Source organism: Macaca mulatta, chromosome 19 (genome assembly GCF_049350105.2).
Source record: "Macaca mulatta isolate MMU2019108-1 chromosome 19, T2T-MMU8v2.0, whole genome shotgun sequence".
Lineage (NCBI taxonomy): Eukaryota > Metazoa > Chordata > Mammalia > Primates > Cercopithecidae > Macaca > Macaca mulatta.
This window is the reverse complement of record NC_133424.1, coordinates 22,035,442-22,047,778: the sequence shown is the minus strand read 5'-3', so window position 1 is coordinate 22,047,778 and position 12,337 is coordinate 22,035,442. Positions and strand designations below refer to the sequence as shown.

Here is a 12,337-nt window from a genome sequence, read left to right as displayed (position 1 = left end):
CAATGTCACCTGTGTGCTGGGCCCTGTGATGATACTCTCTGTACCACCTGAAGGGTTTATATGATATATAAGAGAGTGGTAGTCCACTATGACCTTCATACAAGGAGGAGACCCAGAATCTTATGTATTTCCCTAACCCTAGTTTTGAAAGGCAGTATGTCCCCTATTTGTTGATTTGAGATATGACAGTTATCACCTCACCTATGAGCTGAACAAAAATATACTTTACAATCCCACCTGTGCATAGTGTGTGTGAGCAAGAGAGTCACATCATTTTGGTGCTAGGTCAGAGATATGTCACAATCTTTTCTCATGGCAGAAACTAGGAAGAAGAGTCACGTCACCTGGGTGCTTGGCCAGGGATATGTTACATTCCTGTTCTGAAAGGCGGGCACAGGGAGCAGAGTCACAGCACGTGGGTGATGTGCCCAGTGATATGTCACAACACTCACTCCCTGTGAACAGGACCCTGGAAAACACATCACCCTGTTGCTGGGCCAAATGTTATGTCACAATCTTTCCAGTGGGCAGGATGCAGGCAGCAGAGGAGAGTCACATCTCCCAGGTGATGAATACAGAGATATGTCATAAGGCTCTTGAGAATGATAGGGCTAACACCTTGTTTACAGGGCACAGACAGGTGTCTCCCATCTTCTACGTGTTTGGTCTAGTCATAAGTCGCAGTACTCAAAATACGTGGGACCTATGCAAAATACAAGAGTCTCATTACCTAGGTGCTAGGTCCGGGGATATGTCAGCATCCCACGTTTTGGCAGGGGCCTGGCAGAGAAGAAGAACACATCACCGGCCGGGCGCGGTGGCTCAAGCCTGTAATCCCAGCACTTTGGGAGGCCGAGACGGGCGGATCACGAGGCCAGGAGATCGAGAGACGATCCCGGCTAACACGGTGAAACCCCGTCTCTACTAAAAAAAATACAAAAAAACTAGCCGGGCGAGGTGGCGGGCGCCTGTAGTCCCAGCTACTCGGGAGGCTGAGGCAGGAGAATGGCGTAAACCCGGGAGGCGGAGCTTGCAGTGAGCTGAGATCCGGCCACTGCACTCCAGCCTGGGTGACAGAGCAAGACTCCGTCTCAAAAAAAAAAAAGAAGAACACATCACCTAAACCATAAATGTAAAAATATATCATAGCCAGGCACAGTGGCTTATGCCCATAATTCCAGCACTTTGGGAGGCTAAGGTGGGCGGATCACTTGAGGCCAGGAGTTTAAGACCAGCCTGGCTTACATGGCAAACTCCATCTCTACTAAAAATACAAACAAATTCAGCTGAGCATGGTGGTACACGCCTGTAATCCCAGCTATTCCGGAGGCTGAGGCATGAGAATCACTTGAATCCAGGAGGCCCGATGATTAGGTTCTAGACCAAATAGTAAAATGTATTTGCCTTTAATCTATTTTCTCTATATTTAAACATTGCAAGTCAAGAGTATGTACAGGTATGAAGACTTAGAGTTTTCTTCTCCTCTGGTCCTATCATCCTTTGTTCCCTTTCTGATCTCTGGAAGGAAGGTAGGCCAAAGGTGGCCAGGAGTTATCTACCTGTGGTTATTTTATTCCTGCTGCCCCCTGCTCTTTCTAAGGCCACTATCTTTTCCCTCCTTGAAACTGAAGAGAGATGTTGTTAGAAGAGGCCCTTCCTTCACACTGGCAGAATAAATTTGTTCAGGCCCTTCACCTGCATAACATCAGAGGTGCACTTCATGTGTGGCTCCTGAGTGCCTGGAATGTAACTGGGTCTACACTGTGATGTGCTGGAAAGGCAAAAAACAGACTTAGTAGCCCATGTGCGGTGGCTCACGCCTGTAATCTCAGCACTTTGGGAGGCCGAAGCGCGTGGATCACCTGAGGTGGGGAGTTCCAGACCAGCCTAACCAACATGGAGAAACCCCGTCTCTACTAAAAATACAAAAATTAGCAGGGCAGGGTGGCACATGCCTGTAATCCCAGCTACTCAGGAGGCTGAGGCAGGAGAATCGCTTGAGCCCGGGAGGCAGAGGTTGCCGTGAACTGAGATCGTGCCACTGCACCCCAGCCTGGGCAACAAGAGCGAAACTTCGTCTCAAAACAAACAAACAAAAAACCCAGATTTACTTCCAAAGATATAGTTCCAAATATATACACGCTACATTAATAATTCACATTGCTCATATAGTAATATTTTGGATATATTGGGTTACTGAAATTGTTACAATCACTTTGACCTGTTTCTTCTTTCTTTTTAAAGTTTGGCTACTAGAAAATTTAAAATTCACCTTTGGCTCACATTCTATTTCAGAAGATTGCCTTTTTTTTTTTTTTTGGACGGAGTTTACTTTCGCTTTTGTTGCCCTGGCTGGAATTCAAAGCGATCTCAGCTCACTGCAACCTCCGCCTCCCAGGTTCAAGGGATTCTCCTGCTTCAGCCTCCCGGGTAGCTGGGACTACAGGCGTGAGCCACCGCTCCCACCCATATAATGTATTATGTATAAACGCATATGACCTTACACACAAGGTTAAATGCAAATACCTCCGAGTTCGGCCTGACTCAGCTCAGGCAGGAAGTCCTGCCTGAAAAGGCTGCAGCTTGGAAGCTGTTACTCTTTCTTCATTCCGGCCAGCATGTGATCACATCTCCTGTCACTCAAGGCCTGAAAGGGCGGGGCCTTCAACATTATCCAATCAGGGACGCTGGGCGGAAACCGTCCAATCAGACACGCAGCTGCAGCGGACGGGGCGGCTTTCGGGTTTGGCGGGTACTTTGTCTCTAGCTGCAGACGGAGCTGCAGGTCTTGTCTTCCCTAATCTATGTCCTCTGCTCCTAGGGGCCCAGCCTCTGTGGCCCTGTGACCTGCAGGTATTGGGAGATCCCCAGCTAAGACGCCAGGTCCTCCCTGGAAGCCTAGAAATGGTGAGAATGCTGGGTCGGACATCCGGGGAGAGGGGAAGGGGCTGGTTGGAACCTGTGGGAAGTGGCAGTGGCGGGAATCAGGCCTCCCCGCAGTCAGCTCCATAATCTGCGCCGGAGTTTTCCTAGGCCAGCTCGCCCTCAGTCCCCTTCAGCCACAAGATGGCGGCTGCGCTGACAGCCAAGACCCCGGGCGTCCTCTCTCTTCCCTGCGCAGTGACTGTGCCCTGGTCTGGAGCCCTCTCTTGGCAGCTCTGCACCCGCAGCGCAGCGTCTCTCCCAAATCGTTCAGGGACCACGGGAGGGTAGTCTGAGGAGAATCCTGATTTGGGGTGCGGGGTTCATGAATGGGAAGAGCTTTGGTCTGTGGGGTTCTGAGTTCCTCTTTTATTAAAAATGAACAGAAGTCACTGCAAAAATATTAAGTAATTTAAAGAGTGATTCAAAAATTGTAGGCCGGGTGCGGGGACTCACGCCTGTAATCCCAGGCCAGTATGGTGAAACCCTGTATCTACTAAAAATACAAAAATTAGTCGGGCATGGTGTCACGTGCCTGTAATCCCAGCTACTAGGGAGGCTGAGACTGGAGAATCGCTTGAACCAGGAAGTCAGAAGTTGCAGTGAGCCGAGATGGCGCCACTGAACTACAGCCTGGCGACAGAGCGAGACTTCGTCTCAAAAAAAAAAAAAGTAGGATACCCAGCTATGGTTTGTCGTTTGTCGTCCATACCAAGGGCTTGAAGAAAAGACTTTTAAACTAAACTCAATAATTGGCTAAGTACAGTTACATAGTTTCTTAATTTGTACGATCAAGGCGGACATTTCCTTGTTGTGTAATCAGAGGTTAATTATAGTTAGCTAAGCCTCAACTGTTTCCCCCAGTTTAGTAATTTATAAAAACATGCATTTGAGGCCGGGCGCTGTGGCTCACGCCTGTAATACCAACACTTTGGAAGGCCCAGGCGGGCGGATCACCTGAGGTCGGGAGTTCAAGACCAGCCTTACCAACACGGAGAAACCCCCGTTTCTGGCCGGGCGCGGTGGCTCAAGCCTGTAATCCCAGCACTTTGGGAGGCCGAGACGGGCGGATCACGAGGCCAGGAGATCGAGAGACGATCCCGGCTAACACGGTGAAACCCCGTCTCTACTAAAAAATACAAAAAAAAAAAAAACTAGCCGGGCGAGGTGGCGGGCGCCTGTAGTCCCAGCTACTCGGGAGGCTGAGGCAGGAGAATGGCGTAAACCCGGGAGGCGGAGCTTGCAGTGAGCTGAGATCCGGCCACTGCACTCCAGCCTGGGTGACAGAGCAAGACTCCGTCTCAAAAAAAAAAAAAAAAAAAAAAGAAACCCCGTTTCTACTAAAAATACAAAGTTAGCCGGGCGTGATGGTGCATGCCTGTAATCCCAGCTACCTGGGAGGCTGAGGCAGAAGAATCGCGTGAACCTAGGAGGCATAGGTTACGGTGGGCCAAGATTGCACCATTGCACTCCAGCCTGGGCAAGAGTGAAACTCCATCTCAAAAAACAAAACAAAACAACCACACATTTGAGTTAAATTTCTTTAAAGTAGAAATCCAGGGACCATAGCCACCTCAGTCTAGTTGCCTGCCATTTGATTATTTTCACACTCCACAGGAGGCTAATTTTCTGATTTTTTTTTTCTTTTTTCCTTTTTTGAGAAGGAGTTTCACTGTCACCCAGGGTGGAGTACAGGGGTGAGATTTCTGCTCATTGCAACCTCTGCCTCACAGGTTCAAGAGATTCTCCTGTCTCAGCCTCCTGAATAGCTGGGATTACAGGCACCTGCCACCACGCCTGGCTAATTATTATACTTTTAGGAGAGACGAGGTTTCACGTGGGCTAGGCTGGTCTGGAGCTCCAGACCTCAGGTGATCCTCCCGCTTTGGCCTCCCAAAGTGCTGGGATTACAGGCGAGAGCCACCACTCATGGCGCGGGAGTCCCCAATTTTTAAAAGGTAGCTCAGGAGCGTAGATGGGTTCATTGGATTTGTTACTGACATCTGCAGTAAGGAGAATACTGTGCGACTGAGTCCTGAATCAGGGTCTGTGCTGAATGGGTGGTGTCAGAATGCAAATTTTAGACAATGAGTTGATGTTGGAGAATCTTGGTGTTCAGCAAACTCTACAGATTTGGTGCCAGAAGAAAGATACCACAGAGGCCTGGCCTGGAATGAAACTCTGGGAGGCTCTGCTTTTCTGTCACAGTGCCCATTGTTTTGTGATTCTAGGTCTCCTCCCAGGTTGAGAGAGGACTGAAAATTTAAAGAAGCTATGATAGCAGATTCCCTTTTTTCACAGCTGCCAGCACAGGATTTCTACTCACTCACAAACACACCCACTAGACACTGAGGTGTCTACACCACTCCCAGGGCTAGACACCACCCTCAGGAATTTCACCACAGCATTTTTGATCCTAATGTTTCTTGCCAAAAGCCCACAAGTGTCTACAAGTCTCCCCATATCCCCTCCCCAGACACTGAATCTGCAGCAGCAACCTGTTTTCTCCACCGACCTAGGGTTCTGGACCACCTGTTCATAATCTCATCTGCCTGCATGAATACAGAAATAAATTAGAATAGAGTCACACCTGGGCCACTATCTGTAGCACAAACCAGTCCTGTCGCCTACATTGCACTCTCCCAAACTCATGGATTTTTTCCCTTTTAACTTTTATTTTTTGTTCCTGAGTACACATGTAGGTTTGTTATATAGGTAAAATTGTGTCATGGGGGTTTGGTGTGCAGATTGTATTGTCACTGAGATACTAAACATTGTACCAAATAGGTGTTTTTTCTGACATTTTTTGTCCTCCCATCATCCACTGTGAACTACCCCTCAGTGTCTGTTCTCTTTGTGTCTATGTGTTCTTATTGTTTAGTTCTTATAAATGGTAACATATATTTATTTATTATTGTTTTTTGAGATAGAGTCTTGCTGTGTCACCCACGCTGGAGTGTGGTGACAAAATCCTGGCTCACTGCAACCTCCACCTTCCTGGTTAAAGTGATTCTCCTGCCTCAGTCTCCCAAGTAGCTGGAATTACAGGTGCCTGCCACCACACCTAGCTAATTTTTGTATTTTTGTAGAGAGAGGGTTTCACCATGTTGGCCACGCTGGTCTCGAACTCCTGATCTCATGTGATCCACCCGCCTCGGCCTCCCAAAGTGCTGGCTTTGCTGTCTCTGCATTAGTTTTCTAAGAATAATGGTCTCTAGCTTCATCCATGTTGCTACAAAGGAAATGATTTTGTTTCTTTTTGTTTTTTTTTGAGACTGAGTCTTGCTCTGTAGCCCAGCCTGGAGTGCAGTGGCATGATCTCAGCTCGCTGCAGCCTCCACTTCCCGGGGTCACGCCATTCTCCTGTCTCAGCCTCCCGAGTAGCTGGGACTACAGGTGCCCACCAACTGGGACTACCATATTTTTAGTAGAGACGGGGTTTCACCATGTTAGCCAGGATGGTCTCGATCTCCTGACCTTGTGATCCGCCCACCTCGGTCTCCCAAAGTGCTAAGATTACAGGCGTGAGCCATGGCGCCTGGCCTTTTGGTTTTTTTTGTTTTTGTTTTGTTTTTATGCCCACACAGTATTCCATGATGCTTGTGTACCATATTTTGTTTTTATTGAATCTTTTATTTTATTCTTATTTGAAGTAAAGATCTTACTCTTTCACCCAGGCTGAAGTGGAGTGGTGTGATCTAGGCTCAATGCAGTCTCAATCTCCTGAGCTCAAGCAGTCCTCCTACCGCAGCCCTCCAAGTAGCTGGGACTACAGTCACATGCCACCACACCCACTAATTTTTTATTTTTCTATTTTTTGCAGACATGAGGTTTTGCCATGTTGCTTAGGCTGCTCTCAAACTCCTGAGCTCTGGCAGTCTACCTGCTTTGGTGTCCCAAAGTGTTGGATTACAGGCATGAGCCACCATACCTGCCCATACCATATTTTCTTTATCCAGTCTATCATTGATAGGCATTTAGGTTGATTCCATGTCTCGGCTATTGTGAATAGTGCTGCAATGAACATGCACGTGCATGTGTTTTTATGATGGAATAATTTATATTTCTTTGGGTATATACCCAATTACGAGGTTGCTGGGTCAAATGGTAATTCTGTTTTTTACTTAGATGAGGCATCACTACATTGCTTTTTATAATGGTTGAACTAATTCACACTCCCACCAGCAGTATATAAGCATTCCCTTTACAACCTTGCCAGCATCTGTGATATTTTTCACTTTTTAGTAATAGCCATTCAGAGTTGTGTGAGATGATGCCTCATTGTGGTTTTTCTTTGCGTTCCTCTAATGATTAGTGATGAGCATTTTTCATATGCTTGTTAACCACATGTATGTCTTTTGCCTGATTCCCGCCTCCCCCCCACCCAATGGAGTCTTCCTCTGTCACCCAGGCTGGAGTGTGGTGGCGCTATCTCACTACAATGTCTGCCTCCCGGGCTCAAGCAATTCTGCCTCAGCCTCCTGAGTAGCTGGGATTACAGGTGCCCACCACCACGGCCAGCTAATTTTTGGGTGTTTTGTTTTTTTTGTTTTTTTTGTTTTTTTTGAGATGGAGTCTTGCTGTGTCTCCCAGACTGGAGTGCAGTGGCGCGATCTCAGCTCACTGCAAGCTCCACCTCCCGGGTTCACACCATTCTCCTGCCTCGGCCTCCCGAGTAGCTGGGACTACAGGCGCCCACCACCATGCCTGGCTAGTTTTTTGTATTTTTAGTAGAGACACGGTTTCACCCTGTTAGTCAGGATGGTCTTGATCTCCTGACCTCGTGATCCACCTACCTCGGCCTCCCAAAGTGCTGGGATTACAGGTGTGAGCCGCCATGCCTGGCCTAATTTTTGTATTTTTAGTATAGTAGAGACGGAGTTTCACCATACTGGCCAGGCTGGTCTCAAACTCCTGACCTCAGGCAATCTGCCCGCCTTGGCCTCCCAAAGTGCAGGGATTATAGGCATGAACTATGGTGCCTGGCCTAATCAATCTTGATTTTTATATATAGTGTAAGAGAGGGGTCCAGTTTCAATCTTCTACATAGTGCTAGCTAGTTATTCCAGCAAAATTTATTAAATAGGGATTTTTTCTCAAATTCCTCTTGTCAGCTTTGTCAAAGATCAGATGGTTGTAGGTGTGCAGAATAATTGTGGGGTGCTTTAATCTGTTGTTTTGGTCTCTGAGCCTGTTTTTGTACCAGTACCATGCTGCTTTTGTTACTGTAACCCTGTAGTATAGTTTGAAGTTTGGTAATGTAAGCCCTCCGGCTCTGTTTCTTTTGCTTAGGATTGCCTTGGTTATTTGGGCTCTTTTCTTGTTGTTCCATATGAATTTTAAAACAGATTATTTTGGTTCTGTTAAGAATGTTTTTGGGCCGGGCGCGGTGGCTCAAGCCTGTAATCCCAGCACTTTGGGAGGCCGAGACGGGCGGATCACGAGGTCAGGAGATCCAGACCATCCTGGCGAACACGGTGAAACCCTGTCTCTACTAAAAAATACAAAAAACTAGCCGGGCGAGGTGGCGGGCGCCTGTAGTCCCAGCTACTCGGGGAGGCTGAGGCAGGAGAATGGCGTAAACCCGGGAGGCGGAGCTTGCAGTGAGCTGAGATCCGGCCACTGCACTCCAGCCTGGGTGACAGAGCGAGACTCCGTCTCAAAAATAAATAAATAAATAAATAAAATAAAATAAAATAAAATAAAATAAAATAAAAAAGAATGTTTTTGGGCCAGGCACGGTGGTTCACACCTATAATCCCAGCACTTTGGGAGGTCGAGGTGGGCGGATCACCTGAGGTCGGGAGTTCGAGACCAGCTTGACCAACATGGAGAAACCCCGTCTCTACTAAAAATACAGAAATAATTAGCTGGGCATGGTAGCTCATGCTTGTAATCCCAGTTACTTAGACTGAAGCAGGAAAATCGCTTGAACCCAGGAGGCAGAGGTTGCGGTGAGCTGAGATCAAGCCATTGCACTCTAACCTGGGCAACAAAAGCAAAACTCCATCTCAAAAAAAAAAAGAATATTTTTGGTAGTTTGATAGGATTATTATTAGATCTGTAGATTTCTTTGGGCAGTATGCCCATTTTAATGCTATTGGTCTTTTCTATCCATGAGCATAAAATGATTTTCCATTTGTTTGTCATCTCTGACTTATTTAAGCAATGTTTTTGTTGTTGTTGTTGTTTTTATTTTTGTCATAGAGATCTTGTACCTCTCTGGTTAACTGTATTCCTAGATAATTATTTTTCTGTGGCAGTTGTGAATGAGATTTTGTTTTTGATTTGGCTTTTAGCTCAGATATTGTTGATGTACATGGATGCTACTGATTTTTGTACATTTATTTTGTATCCTGAAACTTTTTTGCAGTTGTCAGTTTAAAGAGCTTTTCTGCCATGACTATAGTCTTTTCTAGATATAGAATCTTGTTGTCTGACAGCAAACATAGTTTGACGTCCTCTCTTCCTGTTTGGATTCTTTTTTTTTTTTTCTCACCTGATTGCTGTGGCCGGGACTTCCAATTCTGTGTTGAATAGGAGTGGTGACAGAAGACATTCTTATCTTGTGCCATTTTTTAAAGAGAAATGCTTCCAGCTTGTGTCCATTCAGTATGTGGGCTGTGGGTTTGTCACAGATAATTCATTATTTTAAAGTAAAGTACCTTCAATACCTAATTGGTTGAGGGCTTTTAACATAAAGGATGTTAATTTTGTTCAAAGCTTTTTTTTTTTTTTTTTTTTGCCTCTATTGAGATGCATGTAAGAGCTGGCCTCTGCCTGCGATTCACAAGACAGGGCCAGGTTTTAGATTAAGAAGGTAATGAAAACGAACAGGAGGAATTTTTCTGCATTGTGACATCTTAAAAAGAACCCCTTTGAGAATGTGGCCCTTTGAGCTTTTTTTTTTTTTTTTTTTTTTTTTTTTTTTTTTTTTTTTTTTTTTTGAGACGGAGTCTCGCTCTGTCGCCCAGGCTGGAGTGCAGTGGCCGGATCTCAGCTCACTGCAAGCTCCGCCTCCTGGGTTCACACCATTCTCCTGCCTCAGCTTCCCGAGTAGCTGGGACTACAGGCGCCCACCACCTTGCCCGGCTAGTTTTTTGTATTTTTTAGTAGAGACGGGGTTTCACCGTGTTAGCCAGGATGGTCTCGATCTCCTGACCTCGTGATCCGCCCATCTCGGCCTCCCAAAGTGCTGGGATTACAGGCTTGAGCCACCGCGCCCGGCCTCCCTTTGAGCTTTTCAGGTCTTGTCCAGTGACCTGCTACAGTTACATGAGAGGATCCCGGTGTAAATAGAATCTGATAGCAGAATCTTTAAGTAAAGATGAGCATCTTAGGAGTGAGAGATCAAGACTACAAAGTATCATAGCCATGACCACAACTATACCTACTTGTAAAATGTGATACTGGAGTAGAACATTTTTATCCTTCCTCTTACCCAAAAGCTAGCAAATCAGGACAGGTGATCCAGGTTCTGGAGCTTTACCAGGGTCCTTCCATTTTCTATTTAGAATCAGCCTAAATCTTTTCTGTTTTTGTCAAAGATCAGCTTTGGCTTTGGGTTAGGCTTACATTTGGGCCATCAGCGCATGGTCACGGAAAACCCTCCCGGAATCACCTGGGCATCTTTGAGACATTTGAGGATTTCCAGAGCAGAGTTGTGTCACCCTGACAAGAGTGGTTAACTCTGCTTCTGTCTCAGTGTAAGAGAAATGGGTCATCCTGTGTTTGTTCCTTCCCTCATACAAGAGATATCTTTGGTTGGTACCCAGATGATGGTTTCTTCAGATTCCTGGTACTTGGGGGGAAAAGAAGATGTTCTGGAGATTCAAACTAAATGCTTCCATCTCATGTGGTCATTAGAATAATAGATGAAGCAGTCGTGGTCCCTACTGTTGTGGGATAATTTAGGAATCAGACAGAGGGGTTGAGGAAGATTTATTATTTAGGTGCACCGATCCAGTCGGATTAACATCCAAAAGGACTGAGCCCTGAACAAAGAGTTCAGTTACCTTTTAAGCATTTTGTAGGGCGCGGGGAGATCTGTGCAGGGGGAAGCATATTACAGAAGTGAGAAACAAAGACAGTTATTCAGTTAATACTTTACATCATTTCTTACTTTTCAAGGAAAAACATGTTTTATGACTTGAGTTTATCTGTCTAGTGACCTTGCAGCTACACAGCTAGAGAAACAGGGTCTTCACAATGCCTGGGAAAGGGAAAGATAAGGCTCACTAGCCACAGAAAAACAGTTAATTTTTAAAGGACTCCAGCTCTTTCTCTTCCTCAGGGGGAATTGGGTTTTCTTAGAACTGAGGTTTTGCTTACACATTCTTTCTTTTAATTCCTGTTCCACTATCATCCATCAACTTTTAGTCCAGACTAGCAACTGGATAAATAATGAATTAAGCACCATATGGTTGATACAATAAATAGATTTGTGCAAAAAAAAACTTGGAGTGTTTTGGGCTGTAAGTGACCCAAATAAAAAATAAACAGTTTATATTGTTGTGACTTCTGATGTCATCACCTGAAGGGATGTTCATGGACAGAAGAATTGTTTTTATTTCTTTTACTTTGCTAAGAATACATATTTATTTTCTAATAAAATTATTCTAGATATCCTTAAGATATTTGTTTAAATGGATTATTAATATATATTATAAAATTGACAGGGCAGTAGCTAAAAAAGTTTAAAGTTACACAAACTCTGGGATTTGTTTTTCTTAGGTAAGCTTAGGAAACAGAAATGGAAGTACCCCAGTGTCATAGAGAACAGAATTCTACATAGGCTCCACTCCCTGCTCCAGTTCTGTTTAGATTCACCCTACTTGGGGCTCTATTTAGGCCTGTCCCCACCGTAGAGTCTTGCCTCAAAGAACTGATTTAATAAGAACAGAGTTTTGGTTGGTGAATCCTGCTGCCTTTGTAGAGGTGGTGCTCACAATTTCCTGAAATCCAAAAGCAGACAAATGGGAATAATAAATTATGTATTTTATGGTCTTACTTCTTAAATTTTTTATTAAAACCAGTGCTTGCGGAGACATTCCATTTAGCAACTTGTTTTCTATTACAAATCAGTAGTTGCTCCACAAGTCACAAAAAATTAATATAAACACAATAAAAATTCCTCTAAACTACATTAAATTTTTCCTTTATCCTTCTCATCTAGCTATATAGCTTTTATTCTATACATTTTATAAAAAATTAATGACAGAGAAACTGAAAAAATTAAAATGCTGTGCCCTTTATCTAAATCCTGGGAATTATTAAACACTACCAACTCCAAAGGTATTATGACGATTAAGTCACATAATGTGTTATTCCCAGCACAGTGCTCTGCAACATCCTCTTAAGCACATAGAGCACAATGTTTAATAAACATTCCATCAGTACACTTGTACATGTTGTT

The 12,337-nt window shown here is 44.9% G+C and overlaps 1 protein-coding gene across 1 annotated transcript in view; it reads left to right on the top strand.

The window, feature by feature from the left end:
* Positions 1–2,706: 2,706 nt before the first annotated feature.
* Positions 2,707–12,337, top strand: part of LOC694126 (uncharacterized) — a 29,063-nt gene continuing 19,432 nt past the window's right edge. The window contains exon 1 of the mRNA XM_077978617.1: positions 2,707–2,907. Within this exon, the coding sequence (XP_077834743.1) occupies positions 2,905–2,907 (3 nt within the window). The 5' untranslated portion in view covers positions 2,707–2,904. The remainder of the gene's footprint in view (positions 2,908–12,337) is intronic.